Source organism: Lampetra fluviatilis, chromosome 7 (genome assembly GCF_964198595.1).
Source record: "Lampetra fluviatilis chromosome 7, kcLamFluv1.1, whole genome shotgun sequence".
In the NCBI taxonomy this organism is placed as follows: Eukaryota; Metazoa; Chordata; class Hyperoartia; order Petromyzontiformes; family Petromyzontidae; genus Lampetra; species Lampetra fluviatilis.
In genome coordinates this window covers 12,701,686-12,727,646 of record NC_136281.1, presented here as the reverse complement: position 1 = coordinate 12,727,646, position 25,961 = coordinate 12,701,686, and the positions used below count along the sequence as shown (strand labels likewise).

The window sequence follows — 25,961 nt, the reverse complement described above, 5'->3', positions numbered from 1 at the left end:
GAGGGGCTGGGTGGGGAGGGAGGGGCTGGGTGGGGAGGGGCTGGTCACCCCGTGGTGCCCTTATAAAACTCAACGTTTAACCTACTCACGCCGGCTTGTGCCCGCCCTCACAGTCGGCCATATTTGCGGAATACACCACGCCGCCGTTGACCCTGGCCATTGACCGAGCAACCCAACGTTCCTACCAGCTCCCTCCGCAGGAGGAATGTGTTAGAATAGCGTGGTAAGGGGCCGTCCATAAATGACGTCACGCGATTTTGGACGATTTTTGACCCCCCCTCGTCACACGGCGTCACAAAAAGTCAGACCCCCCCTCAAATATGACGTCACAAAACTCTGCCCCCCCCCCCCCAAACCATATTTTGATTTTGAAAATAAAACATGCTTCAAATCGCTTTAAACTATTGTCATTGTAGTGCGTATTTAATGTGGCGCTGCACTCTGATGCTGTAGGAGAAAACATTTATTTAAAAGTCTATTTAATTAAGGAGAACGTGTTGTCTATATTTATTTAAAGTCGCGCATTTTGATGCGACATCACATTTCTCAAACCCCTTCCCCCATCATCACACATCGTCACAAATGTCTGACCCCCCCCCCCTAGGTGCGTGACGTCATTTATGGACGGCCTCACGTCGTACGTTGAACTTCTTTCGCACCGTACGTAGCCAACCGTGCTAATCGGAGGTGCGGGGAGAGGACAACAAACCAAACACAAAAAGCAGTTCGGCTCCACCGTGAGTCTCCGTTCCCTGCAGCCACGCGGGACGCTGAATATGGCTATGGCTGCAGAGTTTGGTAGTACAGGTTGTTAACGTCGTTTATTGTGAAAATTCGGTCACAGTTCCTATGACCTGTACTGTTTCATTGCTTTCATGGCTTTATTTTGGTGATTTTCGAAAAGTTTTTTGGTTTGGCCATGTTTGTTGTAGTACAGAGTTAGACTGATGGCCTTAATCTAAGTTGTCTTGTGGTTGTTGCTGTTTGACTTGCATCCCACTGGGATTTTTGCACACAGTGTTGGTGTACGGTGCTTTTTCTGCAATATTTTGCTGTCTTTTCTTGGATTTTCTGTTTGCACATAGTCACTTTAAGATGTTTTCTTGTTCATGTTTTTGTTTTCTGTTTGTTGCAGTTGCACCCGATTCAAGAGCCGAATGGCTCACAGGGCTATACCTAATACATGAACTTGAACTTGATGGCGCAGAGCTCATGGTGGGGGGCTCGTGGGCTGCGTCGTGACTCGGTTAAATGACGTTGAAGGCCTTTGTTGGGTGCACCAATGGGAAGCACAGCACACGACTGGGAAGCACAACACAATGGAGAGTAATAGGCAAGCTCCGAGGTTTAATAAAGGTGTCAGTTTTGTACCAGTTTAAAGGGTAAAAACCTACTACTATATTTTGCCACTAGTAAAGGAGGTCTCATAGTTTAAATGCTTACCCCGAGCTCTCAATACTCTGATAGTGCACTGTTTTTGGAGTTGTACGCCTTTTGGTGTCATCTGGTCCAACACCAATGGAGACTAGGCTCTAAAGAAAGCTGTCTCGGATGTGGACCAATCAACTTCAAGGACAGTGCATATCATTATCATCATCAGAGTTGTTTCTTTTTGTTTGCATTTTTGACTACTTGTGTTATGGTTATTGCAAACATGATGTCTTGTATAAAGGTGTCAGTTTTGTACCAGTTTAAAGGGTAAAAACCTACTACCATACTTTAATAATATAACCGACCGCGTGGTCGTAGCAAGATCACGGCCAACGATAACGCGACACGAGCGTCAGCGAGTTGTGGCTCTCGGCAAAGACGACGCTCTTCTGACTGACGCAAGGGAACACTCTGATGGTGCGCCCAAAATTCGTTTTGGGGAAAAAAACACACAAATTAGTTTTGGTCGAGCCTACATAATAGAAATGGCTTCGTGTTCCCAGTCCACACAAAAAATGTAAGGTTAATATTCTCTCAAAGATAGATTTTTTTTTAATAAGCCTTGGCAGAGCACACAGGGTTGGTTTCCCTTTTTATCTTCCCTATGGGAGAGAGCGAGTGATGCTTGTGTTGAATGCGGGGTAGCGGATAGGATTTAGACTGCTCCAAAGCGGTAAAGGATCCCCCTTGATGAAATGGATAAAGTAGCACTTGGTCGAGATCACCATATTTTAAAAGTGTTACCTACGGGAGGGGATGTGGCCTGCTAATAAAAGTCTTATCTGTACGGCCAAGACACACCCAGCAAAGATACTGAACAGCCCTTGCACGCTCCTGCCATTAAAATCATTCGATTATGTTACCTTGTCTTTAAAACTGTAAAGCGAATGGACGTGGGTGCTGTTAAGATTTTTGAACCCATGATCTCAGCAGTGTCGACCAATTTACAAAAATTCTACACATTCAATAAACTGCCGTAACAGGTTCACTTTGTAGAAAGATATTGCATTTATTAAAGCTTTTTTCAGTTGTGTTAAATGGAGCCCCAACACATGAAATGTGTGTGAAGAAAGGTGAAATACAACTCTTGCTAAAGCCACCTTAAATGAATGCCATGCATTTAAACTTGAAAAATTACATATTTTATCTGTGAACATTACTATACATTATATGGCGTTTCGTATATGTCGAGTATTTTTACATTTATACTCATTGTTTAGCAAAAAAGCATTTCATGCAGGGACATCCTGGAATGGCTGGAGGGTGAGATGAAGAAGAGTTTGCCTTTGTTAGTGTTTATCATTCACTTTGAAATCAGATCGAAATTTGCAACATTCTTTTACTGAGAGTTAAGTCAAGGCTTCAAAAACGAATTCTCACAATTCATTTGAGAGGTTTGTTTACCAACAACAAAAAATACACAAACGTATTTTCTATTGAAAAGAATGATGACAGTAATAAGGTAGATCAAGGTATGGAAGCGAGTTGAACAATTGTCACATTTTTTCCAAAGGCAGCTTATGTCCAGGGCTGCCAGATTTGTTCGTAAATAAGTGTCTAGACCTCTAGACAGAAGAACCTAAAAGCCCCACACAATTGCCAATATTGGAGCCCAAAAAAAGGGCACGCATATTTAAAACGTTTATTTTTCTTTCCATTTCACAGCTTTGAAAGAAAAACGACGAATTTGTGCACGGAATTCAATCTGGCAGCCCTTCCCACGCCTGCACCATTTTCCGATCAGAACTTTAACTCGCAATGACAATGAAGCTGTAATGATCTGACATCAGCGGAAATTGAAAATAAAGACTCGCCACAGTGCGACTGGCCATGCAAACCAAACTATGGGCGATGCAGTAATCCAGTATAGTATGTGCTCCTTCAGTGGAGGAATAGCAATGCGACACATACTCTCCTGAATCTCTCATGGCTAGCAGACCTCGACAGTGGAATTTTAGCTCATTAATATATTGTCACATGCAAGAATAGAATATCATCGGTAGTGTAAAGTGGTGAAATAAAAATCAGCCCAAATACTGGTAAAATTCCTGCAAAAATTGCAATCCAATTGGTAACACTCGTCTCCAACTGGTGGTCGGATACTTTTATTTGAACAAACTTTCCCAGAAACAAGACGCACCTGGCAGCTGTCGGAGTGACTGTGCGAGATCATGTGTACATGGTACAGACGAGCCACTGGGGGGAGAAAAAACGTGAACATTAGGAGGGCTGGCATTTAAAACAGTGTTAAAATCGTGATCAGGAAAACCACTTTGTGGGCTGTCATCAGTCGAGAGTGACCTATGAGGAAGCCTTAGAAGTGTGGAATTCCCAACAAAGAGCTGCCAAACAGATACAAATATCACCCACGCTCATTTGAGAATGGAAAATATTTGGCTTTTCAATGCGCCAAATGCAAAACTTTTAAATATGCCCGACTTATGTTTGTCTTAACTTTGTGGCGTATAAAAAAGGGGACTATACAATATGTCCTTCAGTTCCAATGGAATGGCAATCGCCTTGCGTTAAGGTGTCTTACCTGGGCAATCGTCATGGTGGCCACCCCAGCCTGTGCAGTTTGTAGAAACTGGAAAGCCTCTGCACACAACACAATTCAGTCTGTGACAAGCATTCACATCCGTATACTTTGCTGTCTAACATATAAAATAAGTGTGTTACTATATACTGGGTGTAATGGTTGGATACAATAAAAAATGTGACATTTGGTCTCAGGCAATGGGGCCCAATGGCCATAATATTGTGATAGGGCCACTCACATGAATTATAGCGGATATTGGCCTAGTTAGAATAGAACCGTCGATACAAACTGGCTCAAGAGGGAGTTTGCCTAACATCAAGCTGTCCAGCCTCCTAAAATGAATAAACTTTTGTACACACATTCAGAGACTGGCTCCTTCCACAGCAATGTGGGATTTTCACCGTTGGCACAGGACCATCAACAGAGAAAATATGCCATTGGAACCTCATTTGCCAGTATAAAATATAATTGTTTTTTTTACCCTTTATCTGGCAACAAAACTGACACCTTTTTTTTACAAGGAGTCATGTTTGCATAGACCACAATACCTGCAGTCATAATGCAAACAAAAACATTACTCTGATAATGTATGCACTTGTCCAACACCATGTGAGACTAGGCTCTAAGGAAAGCTGTCTCGGGTGTGGATCAATCAACTTCAACGACAGTGCATACATTATCAGAGTTATGTCTTTGTTTGCATTATGACTGCAGGTATTGTGGTCTATGCAAACATGACTCCTTGTAAAAAAAGGTGTCAGTTTTGTTGCCAGATAAAGGGTAAAAAAACAATAATCAGAGAAAATATGATTTGCGGAAGGAGACGCTGCGATGTTTGACCTGGCATTTAACTATAGAGAAAGCTTCTAAATTACGTCACTATGGCTATGGCGGCATAGGATAAGGAACTCACTGCAGGTGGCCTCAATCTTCAGCAAGCAGCACACAAATTTGTCCCAGCAAAGCTGCATCGATTGGTCGGCGTATCGCAGCACCAGCACTTTGCGAAGTCGATTGTTCAACGGGAACCCTGCACGAGGAATCATGAAGCGAAGGTTACTTAATGTGTCAGGTGAGCAGAAAGAGAGGGTATGCATGAGAACCACCGTGTTTTAGATTTGAGACACAGGCTACCTGCAGAATTGAGGGCAGTGTGCAGCTCGTACGATGACATCATGCCTGATCCATCCTGGTCGAACCTCCTGAAAATATCCTACGTGGTAAGAACAATTGGACATTGAAAGGCATCACCGATGTGTTCTGCTACTCACATACAAAAAGGCCATTTACTTGTTTGTGATGTTATTACAAAATGTATTTCAGCACATTAGCTCATGCATATTGATGTTAATATACTACAAGAGGCCAGCTGCAGCATCTGTAAGCTACAATTAAAACCCTCTGATGGTCACACACCATTCATTAAACAATGATAGTATTTTTGTATCATTTAACAAAGGGAGGGTCAAATCTTCTCTCATTTACACTGATGTGATTATCAAATAATGTTTTTAATCATCCCTTTTCACCATGTGGTGGTTTGTTTACTAAAATCTCTCAGTAGAAACTGATAACATAACATCTCCAAATGGCAGCAGTCTTCAATCCCTAAATGCTGTCAAAATGTCCAATTTCAACTTTTTCTGTGCTGTGCATAAAGGTCATTGTTAAACATATTAGCACGTTGTTTGTTTTTTGGGTTTAAAAACAAAGTTGAGGTATTTTTAATTCATGCCTGTATATCTATGTCAACACCACCCCTGTATCATCTTTAAATTGAGAATTAATTAAGTTATTGATGAGAACAGCATTGGCAAGTCAATGCACGTGACCAGTTGTATTATCAATGCACGTGACCAGTTGTATTATCAATGCACGTGACCAGTTGTATTATCAATGCACGTGACCAGTTGTATTATCAATGCACGTGACCAGTTGTATTATCAATGCACGTGACCAGTTGTATTATCAATGCACGTGACCAGTTGTATTATCAATGCACGTGACCAGTTGTATTATCAATGCACGTGACCAGTTGTATTATCAATGCACGTGACCAGATGTATTATCAATGCACGTGACCAGTTGTATTATCAATGCACGTGACCAGTTGTATTATAGCCCGAATCGTGGCCTCGTGTTCAACCTTCCAGGTCTTGATCTTGGCCCACAGAACCTGGAGCTCTTCAAAGCCCAACCGTCCTGACAAATGTGTCTGGTGGACACAGAGGGTTAAGGTTATATTTGTGGATATCCAGCAGGCATCAAATACTGTAAATGTCTGGACACGGCGGATGGCTGATTATTGATTAATTTTTAATTTGGTTGATCCATGAGCATTTCACGTAGTGCAACAGTTAAGTTGGTGAAAGCAAGTCTCTGCAGGGTTGTGTGATGTGTATGCATGTGTGGCTGCATGTGTGTGCACGGTGAAGATTGGTGGTATAGTGGTTAGTGTATTGGACTACCATAACAGATACCTGCTTGAACTGCTTGTCATGCACATCAGCAATAATTGTAATCTGGGCCTCTCATAAATGCGTATCTGGAACAGGATGTCACTATCATCACTGGGGGAGAGATTGTGTGTGTGTGAGCATGTTGCTGGGAAAATCTCCCCTCTTGTGCTGTCTGTTTTCATAGGTGTTTGCGAACAGAACAAGCTTTTACAGTGCATAATGTGAAAAGGGGGATATTTGAATCGTGTGTGTGTGTACGTGTGTGAGATCCAGTCGCAGTCCCTTCCTACAGACGAGGCTATATTGGCTGGGTTATGTGGCTCCCATGCCTAGCCCAACAACAACAGAGGGTGGAGGAGCAACGCTCACGAGTGGAACACCGGCCGACTAAAACGCAGCAAGTTGTTACAGTGGGGGGCATAAATGGTGCCATTGCGAGCCATTTCAGTCAGTCAACTCATAAGACCTGGGTCTGTCCCATGACCTGTCAGCGAAACTTCAACACTTCACATAGCCTCAAGGTGCATCTAGCCTGGCACAAGCCCCATAGTGACATCACCACCGCTTAGTGGTGCGTTGCGACTCTATTGTTGCTGTGTGTGAGAGGCTATGGGGGGGGGGTCGTGGATACATCCAGCAATGCGACCATGCTGCGACATGTCTCTATGCTGAAACTTTCTGTCTGCAATGCCTTGCCTGCAAACACACACACACAAAAGAACTCGTCACACTTACAATGTAAATAAGCCACCACTTTTATATTTCACGTGATGCACGATGAATGTGTATCGCCATCATCGCTTAATGTTTATACCGTGCCTTCCTTGCAGTACGTCTCAAGGTGCCGAGGCAAGGGGGGTGGTGGCTGTCCCAGTTGCAGCACCAGGTGAAGGGAGCACCAGCTAGCAAGTGGGACATTAATCTGCCAGTAGGTGGCGATAATACTACGTGGCTTCCCAAGAAGAAATTTTGCGAGTAGTTTTGTCAAATTTGGGAAATTTGGACCATGCCAGCAGCTGTAGCCGAGATGACCTACTTTTTTTTTATACCAACACAGTATTAACAAGGACGGTCGATGGGCTCGACCCATGAACCTTTGCAATGAGCAGCACACGTGCATCCGTTCCGTTGGGGCATATCACTCGCCCATAATATGAACAAAAAAAATATTGCAATGCTCAGAGAAAGTATGTGCTCAAGTTCAGCTAGTTCAATGGAGTCATCCCAGGTAATGACAGTTGCATAAATATGATCAAATTGATCAACAGTTTATTTCATTATATGTATCTCTTTACACTTCCTATTTAGATTGGTAGCACTGTTGGTGGAGTGTCAGATTCACAATTGCAAAGCTCTGAGCTCAAATCCAGGTCAGATATCAACTCAGTTCATCACCCCACCAGGGTCAATAATATGAGCAGAGTATCACTGTGTGGGAAATCAATAGCAGTGGCAAAAGTAGCTCAGAGCCACCATAACAGCTACGCACCACCAAAACACGCGTGATCATAGAAGCACTTAACTCACTTGTGTTTAAATGACTATTAAAAATCTTCAGCAGGTCATTTGGACGCACCTCCATTTCCTGCAAGTGAGAAAAATGTACACAGTTTAACCATCAATCCCTATAAACGTCTAATAATGTTGACTGTGAGCAAGTGACTCACATCAATTACAGTTATAGAGGGGCTAGAAACTGAAACTTGGCACAAATATAGATGAGCATGGCTATAGATATCTAACAATCCAAAAACAAAACGTTTTAAATCTTTGCCCCCCCAAAATTGTGTGTGTGGGGGGGGGGCAAATTGAATAGTTTTGTTTTCAAATCTAGGCCCACAAAAGTTTGTATCTGGAGGTTTTAACCTAAATTTGAGATAGCATTTCGAAAAAAAATTCGGGCATTTTAAAGAAAGTATGATGCTAAAGTCAATAGAAAGTGGGCAAAGCCCACTTGCAGTTTATACTCTATGTTTATCTGGGAATGCATCAATTTTCCAAACTCTTTTTCAGGGTCCTGCTTTGGGACAATTAGCTAAACAGTACTGACCAGCAATGGGAGTTTTACGAAGCCTAACACACTACAGTTGAAATACTTAATAGAAAGGCAGAGCAGTGTTTTGTGCCATGCAATTTGCAGGGCAGATATGTAGACCTTTAATTTATAATGAGCCAAAATAAAATAAAAACGAGGCTTCAGCTAATGAGAAATTCTGGGGATGATAAAATATTGTCAGCATATGACCACACGTGAAAAGCTAAAGTCATGGTGTTCAGTAGCGTATCTAGGTAGAAGATCCAACCTCTCCTGCCACATCTGAGAAGACCATGAAGAGCTCCGCTTTCTCCTGCTCAGTGAGATCCAGGGAGGGCAGTCCCATCTGCAGAAATACAATTATTGTGTCCGAGCTTTAAATATACTCTGTAACATAACGCATTGAACAACCTTGCATGACCTACACACGTATTGGGCGATGTCCTTTTAACATGTATGGCCAAATGTCACAAACAGAAAATACAATAAGAGCTTACCGGGTGCCTCAAGGGACGAATGTTAGTGTCAGAGTTCACAGCCAATACTGCTCACATTTTGTCACGTTTAGCTATCGACAACAGTTGAGGCCACGTTAATTTGTGTGTGTGTGTGCGGTAATTGGTAACGGGACCGAGACTGTATATTCGCACACCAGAAAACCTGATTATTTTAACAGCATGCAATCAATGGCATATAATTTGCATGGATTTTAAAGAATCAATTTCCATCCGTATGAGTTGAAGCATATATTGTGATCGTAACAATGGATCAGAACTTAAAGCTTTCGTGACTGCAGGAATTCATATTCATGGGTCTTTCGGTAAAGTGACGTAGATAGGTTCAAAGAAAAAAATGTAATAAAAATAACATAAAACTACAATTATTTTTGATTATTTTCTTTGTACCTATCTATGTGACTTTACCGAAAGACCCAAGAATAATGGATCAGAATAGATGCATCATCACATGCATCCTGTATTCGTAAGAATGTTTAAAAACTGCACCTTTAAGGGAAGGTCTGCTGCTACTGTACTTTCGTCTTCACTGAAAAAACCCACACACACACACACGGTGTCATACCATGAAACAACACATTCAAAAGGCTATGAGCTTCTTAAGTATGCAAGTTTAACATAAACGATCCTTTTGGACATATAAAACGAATTATTTGGTAATGCTGCGATTCAGCCAATGGCTATGAAGAAGGGCTATTACCCAAAACATCGCCGATTATATATTTTTTTTATTTTAAGGCGGTGTTGTTGACAAGTGTGTTTTTGTAAATATATGCTGGCATGCCTACAACAAAAAACACTGCAAGGTCAACCTGTATCACGTGAAGAATGGTTATCTGGTGAGAACACAGCCTATGAATGTAAATGGATGATATAATAATTGTCATTGTTTATTTGGTTACCCAGGAAAGATTAACTGAATGCCTGTAGGTTTTCTTTGTATGATGTTTGGCCAGTTCCAAAATAAAGAGAATTGGTTCATCCAGAAAAAAAAACTCGACGTTGAATATACAAGGGATGAATATTAAACCGCAAATGATTTCGCAACCTAATTGTTGCACTGCCTCCTCCAAGCACCATCCAACTTAATCCGGCCCTGCCGACGGGACCGTCCGCATATGTCTATTTTTATTAAATCCTTTATATTAAGTTCACTTGCTAGCTTGCTTGCGCGCTTATGACCGTGCAAATCTTTCGGTCGTTTTTTAACCCACTTCCTGTGATCCAATCGAGCTGACATTTTGCACACAGACTCGTTGTGCGTGACAATTTATTTTCGTGAAACTTTTTTTCCAAAATTTTCCACTTTTTAGGAAAAAAAAAAGACATATTTTATTTAAAATACCAATGTGATAAAAATGAAACTCTTACTCAAGAAAAACAGAAATGAATAATAAAATAAAACCGATGCCACGCATATAAAGGATTTATACTGAAAAACTTTGTTTTTACGGGTTAATTTTTTATTTTACAAGGTAAGACCCACTGAGCTAGAAATAGCTCTTTTTCAGAAGCAACTTGGCCACAAAGTGGCTTATTATGTCGAATTTACAGCTGCCAAATACTCTCAATGCATGTTTCTATAAAAATGTATGCGACCGTGGGGAGAACATGCAAACTCCAAACGTACAGCCGTCAGGGTCGGGATTGAACCCACGACCTCTTGTATACCAGGAGAGGTAGTTAACATCTTGCCACTGTGGCACCCTTACCTCATGGAGCTGAGCTTCTCAGCGAGGATGCGCAGCACGAACCCGGCCTCGTGGTGTGGCTCCCGCGTCGATGGCACCACCGTGTAGGTGCCGGGCGGGAGACAGAACCGTACGAACACCTCCCGAGCCTCCACAAAGTCTGCCGTGCCGGCCACCGGGAGCCTTTCCCACCTCCGCTCATCATCCTTGTCCTCCTGCTCAAACGAGCACTCAACTTCAACCAATTGTGGTATCAGTTTAATATTCTCGTGATCAGGGCCATTCATGCCAAAGCATGAACACCGTTGACTTTGGACAGAGCGATACTGTAATTTTTTTTCTCACGCGGATGGATAATGGACTGAGTTGTTCCCCGGATAAGGAATTTAACTTTGCAACCTTTCAGTTGTCAAATATTCAAAAGCCACATTGCCAAACAGACCTAATCCTGTAGGAATATTCACTCAGCAACGTTGACAGATGTGATTTATATTCAAATACCGAGAAACACTATATTTAGGTATATAGATACATATGTAGCAAACTATTAACTTTGAATGAGGATAAATACATTGTATTTGAATAATATATTTTGCACATATAGAAAAGACTGTAAAATATACATTGTAGGTATAAGTACATTTGGGGTAAATGGTCTGCGAACATGATTTGGATTGTTATAAACATAAGTGGCGAAACAAGTGGTGAAAAAAATACGTGTCAGTAAATAGGAAACATGTGGTGAGGATTAAGCAAATGAAAGCTTACTAATGGAATGTTTCAGTGGTCTGACACGTACACAAAACTCAAAAGCACCATCACACCGCAGTATGGACGATAGATTCAGTTCAACTGAGTACGTCTAACGCCATGGCATTGTCTAAGCATTTCTCGCTGAACAAAAATAGACAGATTTATTTTATCCGCACTAAAGTCCAAATTTAGTTATATACTATGCCCAAGTAGATGAACAGCAACTTAATCATTATACGAATGATAGTCCACATATTTAAAGTGTCTGAAACGTACGCGAGATATCATGCAATTGTCCAAGTTTGTTGTTGCAGAACTGGAAATGTTAAGACCACTCACCTGGAAGATACTGAATCCAATTGGAAAGAGTTGAGTTCTACAACCATGTGCAGAAAATCTCTGTGATTTTGTCTGAATCAGGGAGACAATGAATGAGCAGTCCACTTCACCATCAGTGGGGTCATCATCTTCTTTAAAGAGCTGAAGATTAAACTGTGGGTTGGTCCAGAATGTGCCTAGATGTGGGCACACACGCACACACGTCCCCAGTTTAGACAAAATACTGTTGAGGAATGTAATGTAAGAAAGTACCGATAAAGGCTGCCATGACTATAGGGGCAAAGTGGTCAGTGCCATGCCTGATCATCATCATTATTATCATCGGGATCAACACTGTAACTCTTACCCGTTTTAATGCTTTAATGTTCCACTTGAAATAGTTTGCCTAAGCTATAGGCCCCGTGCACTCACCTACAATTCAAGACCAAGTAATCATCACGGCCAAAGCCATTGATGCCACTACACCTCGCCACCCCTTTCCAATCTGCCATCTCCCACAGCTGCTGCACAGTAGACGGGCGACTTCCATGATCTGCCATAGCGTCCCACCATGTGATCCTAATTCATCTCCTCGGTCACCGGCCTCACGGAGACCATTGGTCATATTCAGTTCTAATTAACGTTGACATTATTAGGCAGGTGTGCATCATGACTGTGCGCTATAGAGTATGAATGGTATGTTATCGATAAGTTATCGATAAGGGGTGCATAGGGGAGATGCATGGGTGACCTGGGAAGGCAGAGCCCCCACCAGCGGAGCATCCGCGCACCCAGCAGCCCCGGTGCACAGTGAGAGAGCCTCTCTTGCATGTGTTCTCTCCCAGGTCAGCTGGGGTCAGGTGGCACAGTTGCATCTGTGTGAATGTGCTCCTGAAGTCCTCTAAAGACATCCTTGAAAAACAGAGGATTTGGGATGATGGGCAACCGGAAATTCTGTTAGCTGGATCCTATAATACATTTCTTACGAACCAAGATAAAACAACCTCTAAGTCAAAGGTCAAAGCGTCTTCCTCCTGCTCCAATGATTATGCAGCAGTGTTTATCTATAATGATGGCCCTGAGTCAGCGGTAGGAATTCCACATTCTTAAGAGAAGAGGGCATCTTTCCACAGAATTGTTGATTTCCCACCAAAAATCATTGTTGATTTTCCCACCAAATAGTGAGGCATCATCAGCCGGTACTCATTTTGCAGACTCTTGAGGACAGATGATGGCCCAAATTGACCTTAATAGGGGTTTTTATTGAACAAATCCCAAAGAAAACATAAGCACACTGATATACTGCAGAGACAAATGTTTATATATATAAGGTTGCAAAATATCCCATGACATTGTTTACAAGACCAGAAACACAATGTAATTTCCAGACTTAGATCATTATTCATGAAAGCAGATGTTTATCAGAAACATTGAAAACTATGACCAGCATTCTTGAGGATGATTAGGAATTTATCCTGACCACCGTGCCATCATTCACCAATTGGCACATGGTGATGATGACGGAATTGTGACACATCCCCAAAATGGCACTCACCAAAATTCCTCGTCACTGACGAGAGACAAGAGGGCTTTTCTCTCTGGTGCCGCTATCTGCCGCCACTCCTGTGAGCTGTCAAAGGAAAATACATCGGGCACACAAAACACATTCGTTTTATATTTTTAGAAATGTTTCATGCGATTCAATTAAGTGTTCATTATGCTTACAGGTGTACGTAATGATAATTATAAAGAAGATATAATTAGCAGCTCTTTGGCAATCCACTCCTGGATGAAGGCCTCCCCACAGTGTCAATAATGGGAGTTGTTTGACCATACGGGACCGTAATGGTGGTCAGTGTGAGTTGATTAAAAGGGGAACTAGGACTGGTTGGGATCTTACTCGCTACTGACGTGAGCCGTGGCGACCTGAGTTCTATTTCTGGCCATGACTAACATCTGTGGCGCGTGACATCCGAACCAGTCCTGGAACCCCCCCCCCCCCATTCACCACCCTGCCGCGACTCTACGTGTTAAAAAAATATCGTCAAACAACCTCCACGACCAACACGGTAAGGCAGGCCTTGATCCATTGGGATAAATTATTATTCACGTGTAATTATTAAAGAGAGGTTAGAGAAATCCTAAGCAGCGATATATATTCTGCAGATGCACACTCACCGGTGTCCCCAGGGCCCCTTCCAGCGTGACTGTGCCCATGGATCCTTAAGTAACATCAGCGGCACTTTCTGCTTGGCCACACACGCCTGGACAGACGGCACAACACAATGCGTGTGAATTACATATGCGCTGTCAAAATGCAAATCTGAATCTGGGTAACACAAACGACTTAAGACCCAGGAGGACAAGCACCGTAGTTGGTCAGCACAGGCAAGAAACCTGAGATGAATTCCTGGTCCTCTAAACCAAATTATCATATATACTGAGTTTTTGGTCACAGCTCAGGTAACAATAATTGGAGAAATACATGTAATTCTTTACGTGTAAAAATATATATAATTTTAGACTATATTAGTTATACATACATGCAGGGTTTGTTCAGAACTCAAAAAATACTTTGAACAAGTGCCAAAAAATCAGCTGAAGGTTAGTACATTTTCCACACTTGACTACACTGCAGTCCAAAATGTCACTTTGAATACACTATATATACAGCCTATATATGTATTGCAAAATTTAAAGAAAAAAACTCCGTCTATTATCTGCATTGAAATTTTTACAGCTGTTTACAGACACCACGTGAATCTGTGGATAAACTCTCGGTCACTTTCCCCCCTTTGGCTCCAATTCTGTTACCCGCATCATCCATGCACAGGCGCTGGAGAGTAATTGAGCATGTACGCGCACACGCTGCACAACAATCGAGCGCACGCGGGCGCGTGTGTACCGCAGAGGAGGCGAGCGGCTAGGCACGTGTGTGTGCGTGCGTGCGTTGCACGGCAATTGAGTTCGCATGCTCATGCTGCAGACCATCGTGGTGGGTGTGGACGAGGTGTACGCAAAGGTCCAGTTCGTGTACCTCCTTGATTCCTGTCACGAAGTACACGTGCCCCTTCTCCAGGCCAGATATGGCCTCGGGCTTCTCAACCTGCAAGAAATCAGCGCTCTTGGGTGGGTTACTGGTAAATATGGAATTGGTGCAATTACAGATGTCAAGGCGCCGAGCTGCTGGTCATCCTCAATGCTTCGTCGCGTCATAGTTTTAGTGCGGGAGTATACAGTGTGTAAGATTATAGTACACTAAATCAATAATAAGATATTTCTGTGAAAACCAGCATTCATAGATCAATTATCGATGCAAATAAATTTGACTGTACAATATATGCACGTGCGTAACTTTTTTTGCAGTGAAGACTTTTTCCACTGGGTTGACAATAAAATGAATACCCGTGCTTACATTTGGTTAAGCAACCAAGATGTGCAATTTATACCGTTATGAGATCAAAATGCAAACTAAACAACAGTACACACATTAGCGGACAATGCAGCCATGTTATATGCAGTTAAGTGAGTTGCAAGGTAGCCAGCAGATGGCAGTACAATAAATAAATGCTTGATCATTCTGTGATTACTTTTGTGTGTTCGCTTCTCATGTTTGTGGGCTTTCATTGGATAACCTGATTTCCATCCACATGAAAAATCTTCACGAAGTAATGGCCAAACATCCCAATATTTTTTTAAAATCAGAAAGCATATTTAAAAGTATATGACAGCGCTGAGAAAACTGACCATGCTGATGAAGTATGGTTAAACAACCCCATGACCGTGGAAAGGCCTTCATCTACAAGTAGATTTACAAAGGGATGAACATTGCAGTTTTTTCTAGAAAACGATCACTTAAATTTCTGAACTTACATTTCTGGTAGGCATGATTAAGCAACGGTGAGTTATCTACACAGACGCGACAAACTGCACGGCATGCAAAGCAGGACATACAGCACGGTCATTGTGCCCATTGTCGTTCCAACAATTGGCGAAGTAATTCCCTCACGTCAACGGAGCAGGCAAGGAAGGATCCTCTTCGGAAGGCGGCCCTCATGTTTCGGTACAAGAGCTCTGGCGACTCGTCGGTCAGTGGCAGGGACTCCATGATGCCGCCCGTGAAATCTTCCATCGCCTCCCACGCACCCACGTCTCTCAGGGCTTCGTACGAGCCGTGAAGCCTGGGCAAGGGACAACACATCAATGCTCAATTGCGGAACGCCGGGACCCACTAGCAGTCTCTCGACTGCACCACGAGTTTAAAATATGCTCTTGTCATGAAAGTGAATATTTGAGACGCGTTGAGATTAAATCATAGGTGGCGCTGTGATCAGAGTGCTTGATTCACATGTGGAGGATCGCTCATTCAAATTCCTATTACGGGTCAACCCAGCTCATCTTCCCTCAAGAGTTTATAAAGTGATCATTGGTCCAACCCATGTGAGACTAGGCTCTAAGGAAAGCTGTCTCGGGTGTGGACCAATCAACTTCAAGGACAGTGCACATTATCAGAGTTATGTCTTTTGTTTGTATTATGACTGCAGGTATCCCAATGAGGCTTTCTATGCAAACATGACTCCTTGTAAAAAGGTGTCAGTTTTGTTTACAGATAGAAGGGTAAAAAAACAATTATCATATTTTTACTGGCAAATGAGGTTCCCATGGTGAGTTTATAAAGTATCAACATGTACGAATACAACAGTGGGTTTCCCATTGGGAGACAGGTGCCTACTTTAGGAACGCTTCTAAATTTGTGTTCAGAGCCACTGTCGGAGATGAACACTGTCAAACAAAATATTTTGGGGTATATATTCTAGGGCCTAAGCAGCTCAAAAGTGGCTTATTGGTCTATACATATCAACTGAGTGTTGTCCCCTCTTTTATGCGGGTATTCTACACTCTTTTTTTCCTACCTCACTTATAAAAAAATATCAATGGTCAAATATCCCAATGAGGCTTTCTTGGATAAAAATAAATCTTGCAACATGGTGTCTATAACGTTATCCTTTATGAAATAATTATGAGACAACTTTGAGATAGATCAATAAAATGATACACCGCGATAATTCTATAATGAAACATTTGTCATACACATCCACGTCCATCAGGCATTGACGACACACATCGTATCGGGAATTGGGAGTCCCACATGTCCACCAACCCCTCGGCAGTGATTATTTTACTGGTAGGAACCTCCTGGTTACACCAGCCCACATGGGATTATTGTGTCCGTCCGTCGTGAAGGGAGAGGCTGGGTGGGGAGGGAGGGGCTGGGTGGGGAGTGTGGGGCTGGGTGGGGAGGGGAGGGTGGGGAGGGGCTGGGTGGGGAGGGGCTGGGTGGGGAGGGGCTGGGTGGGGAGGGGCTGAGTGAGGGGTGGGAGGAGTGGGGCTGGGTGGGGAGGGGCTGGTCACCCCGTGGTGCCCTTATAAAACTCAACGTGTAACCTACTCACGCCGGCTTGTGCCCGCCCTCACAGTCGGGCATATTTGCGGAATACACCACGCCGCCGTTCACCCTGGCCATTGACCGAGCAACCCAACGTTCCTACCAGCTCCCTTCGCAGGAATTTGTTTTAATTATTCTGTTATACTCGTAATGCATTTCTCGAAGGGCCTGCACTCATTTCACACAATAAGGGTGCGATTTGAAATGCTTTTGTGAACTGTGCTCCAATGTGGAATTGACTTTGGGACGACATTACATCGCTGCTCTGACATGTTCAACAGTTTCCCGAGACAGCGTGGTGATGCTAACATGTAATTTCATTTCAATGTGTCTCATAATTTTACTTTGATGATAGGAGCACAACGTTCCTCGTCATCCCAGCAGTGGTTTTCTCCACTTTGGAACTCTCATTTCACATGAAAAACATTTCAAACCTAACTAGGTACACATTTTACTTTCTCTTGTAAGGAATTCCATTTTGTTGGAGGGTACTCATCTCACATCGAGCGGTACAAAAAAAACTACGAAATAAAACGCACATTTTGTCAACATTTCAACTCCGTAGCTAAAACTGCTGTCAAATTAGAATTCGTCGGCAATCAATGATCCCTTTACGGACACTGTGTTTTTATGACAATAATAATAATGGCTCATACACCAACTGAGCAGTGTAATGGTTAATACATTACCATTAAAACGATATAACGAGAACTGAACGCGTTGACATGAGTGTGCCGCTGGCTGCACGCTTACGCCCCTACTTGGCGTAAGCCTTTTCCAGCAAAGCTGCCCAGAACTCATTGTGCTTGGGCGAGTGCACGAACACCAGCTTGTTGTTGTAAGTCGGGAGGCGGTCATCCACAACCACGTCCACCCATTCTCCAAACTGCCAGAACTGTGAAGAGGCAAGAGCGATGCACAGACAACGGCGAATCTTGAGAGGTCTTCGAGTGATCAATTGAGAGGTGTCCTACCGGGAATATGTGGAATTTCCGCAACCGGCCTAGGACTGCCAATGAAGATGAACAAGGAGATGCTTTGATTTGTATTGATTTATAACTCCACTGGGGCAGTGTTGGGCTTTCAATGGGCTGCAAAAACAGCTAATTAAAGTGGATATTCGATCATTCATAGTCAGTCAACGATACCAGTGATCAATATGTTCTGAAACATGGCCAGAATACAAGCACCAATCAACATGCTGAAATTACTTTAACACACTGTGAACCATGTGTTACGTTATGGGCACGTTGCAAATGTATGTTGTCGTAATAATAGGTTACGACCTTGGTTTCTGGGTGACATTACCGACAGCACCATTAGCGAACCAATCAGGGCAGTTTACCTGCTCCAATGAATGCCTCTGCCCTGCCCGACTCTCATTTCAAGCACTGTTGTCTTTCTCTTCCTAGTCAATTCCGCAGTGCAATCACTGCCAAATATCACCTTTTACGGAGCGACTTGCCAACATTCTAACGCTCAAAGCGTGGGGGAAATTTAGTCTCTGCAAGCATGACCTGCATTTTCCCCTCAGTAAATAGTCCAAGGTTGCCACACCGCTGTTCGTTGGAGAAATAACAGCCCCACAAGACACCGTGCGTGACCTTTACGAAAAATGCGGCAAGAGAACATGGAGACGGTTTGTGTGCTAAACATTGCATAGATTCGCAATATCCTGAAGACAACCTATCTGTCGTATCTCCATGGCCAGGAGAGCCATTGTTAGCACACACAACACAGACAAACAAACGACCTAATGCATTTTTACCTTAACCTCTGGCCTTTAGAGAAAAAACCCTGATAAAAGACTGCAGATGCCAGCGATGGCCTTACAGTGTAAAATCACAATGGGCTCCAATCAGATTTCAAACACAATAACTGGATTCTTTTATATAAGTCAGCAACAACCCGTGCTGTGATTCTTTTTTTTTATTAAACCAGATCCTTGTTAAAACTGCATTGCATGGGTGACCTGCATCCTAATGAGTCTTCGCCCTTCATCACCTAATGAATTAACACCATGAATGGAAGCTGCACTTTGCATCTACGTGACCCCAATAATCCCTGTAAATCTTTACCCGTCAGTTAGGCCATGTTTTTTTTCTCTCACTAGATGCTACGAGTGGCAAATAAAGTGTTGAAGACTCCGCAAAGATAATTTAGCACCAAACCTGCATTCTTTGCAAAATGGTAAAAGAGTGACACACCACGAAGAGTCTGTGGAGCGGTAGTGGCAACATCTTGCATCTATTAGAAGTGACGTCACAGCTGCACAAAGCAGCCGAGGTCACAAAGCAGTCTCGTGGTTCCCAACCTGTGCTATGCGTTCCCCCGTGGGGTACCGTTACATGTGACATCACCAGGAAGAATGCGAGGAAAAGTCACGAACAGGTAGTGGTCACATGGGTTACGGTCAGGTAGCGTTACGAAGCAGTGCTGCTGTGTGTTCGTCTGCTAGTAATTATACAGCTATATACCTTATACTGGTAGTAACCTCCTGGTTACACCAGCCCACAGGGGATTATTCTGTCCGTCCATCCGTCGTGCATCCAAAAATGGGAGCGGTGGGGCTGGGTGGAGAGGGGAGAGTGGGGAGGGAAGGGCTGGGTAGGGACGGTGGGGAGGGGCTGGGTGGGGAGGGTGGGGAGGGGCTGGGTGGGGAGGGTGGGGCTGGGTGGGGAGGGGAGGGTAGGGAGGGGCTGGGTGGGGAGGGTGGGGAGGGGCTGGGTGGGGAGGGTGGGGCTGGGTGGGGGGTAGGAGGGGTGGGCTGGGTGGGGAGGGGCTGGTCACCCCGTGGTGCCCTTATAAAACTCAACGTTTAACCTACTCACGCCGGCTTGTGCCCGCCCTCACAGTCGGGCATATTTGCGGAATACACCACGCCGCCGATAACGATGGCCATTGACCGAGCAACCCAACGTTACTACCAGCTCTCTCCGCAGGAATGTGTTTTGTTGTATAGCATTGAGATAACCTCTGCACTTGGATGCCTCAGCCATTCACGTGCTCTGCTTTGTGCAATTATGTCTTTAGAGAGGTTCATACATTTTCTTTCGTTATTTTACATCAAGTTTATTTTCGTGTACATTTTTGTTGTTGCTGCTGCTATTTTAGTGGTTGCTTTAAATAAAGACTTGGCCTCGCCATAGGAATATGGAATTTCCACCACCAGTTCAGGGCCACCAATGAAAATGAACACCGGCCCCACCTTCATTCAAGTAGTCAGACACTTTGACCTGACCACAGTTATTGAAGCGCACATTTTCATCGTATCTACGTGGAGGCGATCTACACGTGGGTATTTTCGCCACGAGTGAGCCGTGTCTAAAGTGGACGTTGGCGTCACCTGGAAGTGGAAGATGCCGGCGTAGCCGTCGCTGAAGCTCTGTCCTTCTGGCACCACGCGAGCCAACAGCCTGGGGTGCAGGGTCAGGGACGCAATGGCTGCCAGCAGCCAGCAGTCGCCTGCTCTCACACATTCACACATCATCTGACATGCTCTATCCAACGCTGGATAAAGGCCTCCCCAAGCTGTTTCCATCTCTCACGGTCACGCAATGCACGTGAGCTGATCTCATTGCGCCATCTCTGCGGTTGCTGCTCAGTCGTAAGTCTCAACCACCAGCCACCATCCCTTCTCGCAACGTATCCTGCCCATACCCACTTGTATTTCTTAACAGTCAATTTAATGTTTGTATGTTGAATGATCCATGTGTTTATCTTTCTGTCTCTCATTGTAATTCCACGAATGCAACTTTGCGTGCTTCTTTGCGCACTTTTCAGCTTTCTGATCCATTTTTTCTCAATATTTATGTTTGTATACTCTCAAATAAAAAACAAAACACAAAGATCCCAGTCATACATACTACATTAGCAAGCGTGATGAGTCCTTTCAAAGGAAAAGACAGTCCAACACAGTACACGAGAACGTGGGGATCTCACCACGTTGCGTGCGCCTGACATGGTGCACTTTGAAGCCAAGAGACTTCCTGGCAGGTCGCGGGTCAAACTCGGGTATTGGAGGTCAGCAGACACTCTGACAATGGGTCCACCATCTAGTCCAGGGGTGGGGAACCTTTTTTCTGCCAAGGGCCATTTGGATATTTATGACATCATTCGCGGGCCATACAAAATCATCAATTTAAAAATTAGCCCGTTATATTTGGTCAAACATTTCATTAACTCACCCCTAATGTGATGGCTGGAACAGACCAAATGATTTTGCGGGCCTTAAACGGACGTTCCCCACCCCTGAATTCTAGTCTGATAGGCTATAGATAGAGGCAAGTAGCTTTCGTGAGCACCTATAAAAGCCAGGAAAGCACACAAGTGGGCAGAGGGGTGAAAAGCTTTCCTGGGCATGCTTGTCTCTTTTGCGTGTAGCGTCACCAACCATGCAGCCATCAATGCAGAATGCTAGCATTGACTGGCAGAGGGAAATACACCCTCTATCGATCTGTGTCTCTTTCAAAGTAATGCCTTCATCTGGCATGCACAGTTTATTTTCATTCTGTGTTGCATAATACATGAGTTCCTCCTGTACACTGGACAAAAAGGCTGATGTTAAGAGCCACTTTCGTCACTCTCATATCAACACAGTAAAGTATTAACAGCATCTACAGTGCAGTGATGTTGATATTCAGCAAACGTTTGCGGAGTGAAATCAATTTCGACGGGCTTGTAAATGTAAGTTCCTTGAAATTATTCATGTAAGAGCAACGCACTGTAAATTCAGAGAGGCCGTTCAATGCCATAGGACAAAGCGATGGTGCCGAAAGTGACTGTATATGACAAGAAATAAAATGATTAGAATGTGGCCTTAAGAGGAGTTGCTTAAACATGAATAAGGTTAGTATGTAGAAAGACAGGCAGATAATATTTACAAAGCAGTATCACTGAGAAGTTGTGGTCACGTCGTTTATTCTGGGTTTTCTTACCAAAATCCCCTTGCTTCATGTCAGTGCAGTCCAAGCTGTCGACCATAAACACTGCATTCTGGGAGATCTCCTGCCAGCACATTGCATCATTAGAAAACATAAATTTGTTGAAAACACAACATTTGTTACTGATTTGCGAACAGTGCTACTGAAATAAACACTTTCACAGCGGCAAGCCCATCTGAAGAGTGCTATTTTTCTCACTAGCAGACACATCACATGTTGTGGTTAGTTAATTAGCCTCCAACATACTACTGAACTGAGTGCTATTTTTGGCATCAACAGCGTTGCTAAAAAAATATGGTGATAAATTAAAAGCTTCCAAGTATCTTTGCACTCTTCTAAACATGAGTCATTGCTATGTTCCAATGGTGATCCTGAGCTAGTGGTGGAGTATTCACATTTCCTATTATTGGGGGACAATCTCTCTTCAAGGGCTCCTCTGCTTAGGAACGGTATTCGACTTAGGAACTTTCAGAGATACGACCAAACCTGTTCGTAGCGAGTTTTTCAAAAGAGTAGAGAGGAAACACGAGCACCAAAGGGAGTTAGCATCCACATCTACACAGTATGATCAGGCAAGAGGCACCGTCAGAGGTCGCAAACGGGTTTTGATTCCTTACCCGTACCCGGCCGGGTACAGGTTCCCGTTCCCTACCCGTACCCTACCCGAAATGAGTAACAAACGGTTACTCACCAGTGACTCACGGCCTACCCGTATCCGTACCCGGCCGCACCAGGGTCGCAAACGGCTACCCGTACCCGGCCGGGTACGGGTAGCCGGGTATCGGGTAGGGTACGGGTATCGGGTACCCGGTTGCGACCTCTGGGCACCGTGCAACTTCAGCCGAACTGTTTTAGCTCACAACTTGTGATAATGATATGCTGAGTCTCGATAGGGTCTATTCATGTCATGCTTTATTTGCAATGCAGTTATCCATCATTACTTATGGGGTAACATATTCAATTAGCTTGAGCGAAAACAAATAATGTTTCTGTTAAATGTCTAAATGTGTTTAAAGTGATTTGCATTACAATTATTTTTTTAACATCCTACACGTAACATATTTATTCTTTTTAAAATAAGGGGCCGTCCATAAATGACGTCACGCGATTTTGGACGAATTTTTGACCCCCCCCCCCTCGTCACACGGCGTCACAAAAAGTCACCCCCCCCCTCAAATATGACGTCACAAAGCTCTGCCCCCCCCCCCCCCCAAAAAATAAAACATGCTTCAAATCGCTTTAAATTATTGTCATTGTAGTGCGTATTTAATTTGGCGCTGCACTCTGATGTTGTAGGAGAAAACATTTATTAAAAAGTATTTAATTAAGTAGAGCGTGTTGTTTATTTAAAGTTGCGCATATTAATGTGACGTCACATTTCTCACCCCCCCCCCTCGTCACACATCGTCACAAATGTCTGACCCCCCCCCCCCCTAGGTGTGTGACGTCATTTATGGACGGCCCCTACTTGTATCAAAATTATACAATTTTCGTACCTATTACAAACAATATTATTTTCTACATACTTGTAATTTGAAGGATTCTGTTAAAACTGTATAAACCATATTATGGTATTTAACTGGCCAAAACTATGCAGGCTATTGGGATTTGGCCCAATTCAAAGGTAAATAATTGATTAAAAGTTTATTTTTGATAACAATCTCTGCAACATGCTTATAGCAATGCAGCCATGTAGTAAAGCAGCAGGCTCCCAATAACAAGACAATGAGTTTGAATCTCAACTTGAGCCAATTCAGTCCATTATTTATCCACGGTCATAAAATAAGTACTATCCGATGAGAACCACTTCTCGGGAAATTTGAGGTTGTCATTAGGCAATGCCTAGTACCACTGAATTGTCCTAATTTGGTAGGGAGAGTGGCTGTTCTAATTAAGGTTCGGGTCTACCGTGGAAATGTCATATTGACACCATATGGTCCAGTTGTTAACAGAGGTCCCCTTACTCATACCCTTATGCCTGGTCACTAAACTCACTACCACAGGGATATACAGTATGTGGAGTGCTCACATGATTAAAGAAAAGTGGCTCCTGTTTTTTAGGCAATATTTACATTTCCACCACTTTACAAACCCAGCCCATCAACATCATCCATCCAGGCGCCAGGTACTGGTAGACAATCGTGATTTCTGTGGCAACAGCAAGTCAACGGCCAGGGCATTTTGTTGTTTTGTGTGTGTTTACCAGAGGTGGGACAAAGTCATTGTTATGCAAGTCCAAGTCGAGTCGCAAGTCATCAAATTCATGACTCGAGTCTGACTCGAGTCCAAGTCACACGACTCGAGTCCACATCTCATAGGTGGGACAAAGTCATTGTTATGCAAGTCCAAGTCGAGTCGCAAGTCATCAAATTCATGACTCGAGTCTGACTCGAGTCCAAGTCACATGACTCGAGTCCACACCTCTGGTGTTTACCCACCAGTGGTCGCCTCCACATGACAGTCTTGAGCTTGCCCAGGTCCGCAGGCAGCCGCCCCGAGCCCAGGGATTCCATGTCCGCGTCGAAGAGCGGATCTTGGAAGAGGTCTCCCCGCTCCGTTGTCGCCCGGCGCAGGGCCTCGTAGTCCTGGCGTGGCGTGGCACCCAGCTCGGCACGGCCACCGCGGCCCCCGTGGCAGCCGTGACCTGGCGGACCCTCGGTTCCCACGACCGACCCTGCCCCGTTTTGCTCCGACCCTGAACTCTGCGCCGAGACTTGACCTGGCCTTGACCCCGATCCGCACGCTCCCGCAGTGACCCCACGGGAGGATTTTGATGCCGCTCGCTGCTGCTTCATCTCAGCAGCGAGCTACGGGCACTGAGAATCGAGGTGCAATCCCTCTCAAAGAGCAACCGCCACCACCATCACCATCATTGTTATTGTTACGAGCGCTGCCTCGCCTCTCACGCTTTGCCTGCCGCTATCTCCGGTACTGCACGGCGGTGATGACGAGGAGGGTTTTTGGTATGATCACAAATAAACATGGGCAATGGCGATGAGAAGAATTGGGATAACGACGACGACGACGGTGATGATGGTGGTGCAGCCCTTGCTGCTTGGTGCTGCGTGAGATTCACGGATGTGGCAGTCGCTCCCGCTGCCTGCAGGGAGGCTTCTCCCCCCCCATCTCCGACTGCTGATTAACACTAAACCGCAACCCTGCTCTGAAATCGCATGATGTGTTTGAGTTTTGTTGTTGTTGTTAAATGTATACGTTCAAATATCGACAGTGTATTTGATTAAAACGTGTTTAATGCGTTCCCAATTAATTATGTTTGATACTCGACAACATATTTACATATACAGGATTTATGTTTGATAATTATCTACACTATATTTAAACGCTGAATATGTATACAGTGTGTTTAATTTAACGTGACCTCGATTGTGAAGCATAATGTAAAACAAACGTAATTTAAAAAAATGAAAATAATAATGAATTAGGAATCAAACAAATGCAACAAATATCATACCATCCCCGGCAAACCTCCACCATTGGAATTACATTCACAGACGCGAATTAGAGAGTCGGGAATAGATTCGCAGGTTTAATGTACATCACTCGGACTGGTATTTTACAAGTTTCATGGGCTTTGGCAGTGACCGACAGTCTAGAAAAAAACGACTGCCGAGCCGGCAGCCAAAGGAATTGAATTCGTCACTAGAGGACGCACATGGCGAGGAGATTGGAGCAAGGTACTTAAAGTTGGATTGCTAACAGCGTAAGATCGTGAGACTGCGGTGGTTTGGGGAGGCGTAGAGCCAGTGCCTAATTAAGCTCGTGCGGGGTTTGTAGAATATGTTATAAAGGGGCCCTAAATAAAAAAAATAT

At 43.9% G+C, this 25,961-nt stretch overlaps 1 protein-coding gene across 3 annotated transcripts; it reads right to left on the bottom strand.

The window, feature by feature from the left end:
* Positions 1-1,117: 1,117 nt before the first annotated feature.
* LOC144933588 (calpain-9-like) lies at positions 1,118-25,225 on the bottom strand. Of its 3 annotated transcripts, none has more exons than XM_078858544.1 (21): positions 24,569-25,225; positions 22,125-22,194; positions 20,534-20,652; positions 17,949-18,082; positions 15,751-15,922; positions 14,779-14,847; positions 13,920-14,005; positions 13,297-13,371; positions 12,493-12,653; positions 11,763-11,938; positions 10,692-10,885; positions 9,469-9,508; positions 8,733-8,810; positions 7,957-8,014; positions 7,061-7,125; positions 6,117-6,185; positions 5,105-5,183; positions 4,884-5,000; positions 3,971-4,029; positions 3,572-3,627; positions 1,118-1,302 (listed from the first exon to the last, which is right to left on the bottom strand). In XM_078858544.1, the coding sequence occupies exons 1-20, from the start codon at positions 24,923-24,925 to the stop codon at positions 3,601-3,603; spliced, it is 2,205 nt and encodes a 734-aa protein (XP_078714670.1). In that variant the 5' UTR covers positions 24,926-25,225; the 3' UTR covers positions 1,118-1,302; positions 3,572-3,600. The 3 variants fall into 3 exon arrangements, with proteins under 3 accessions (XP_078714670.1, XP_078714669.1, XP_078714671.1); XM_078858543.1 differs by lacking the exon at positions 1,118-1,302 and adding an exon at positions 2,421-2,687; XM_078858545.1 differs by lacking the exon at positions 1,118-1,302 and having other exon boundaries at positions 2,711-3,627; positions 18,012-18,082.
* Positions 25,226-25,961: the final 736 nt, after the last annotated feature.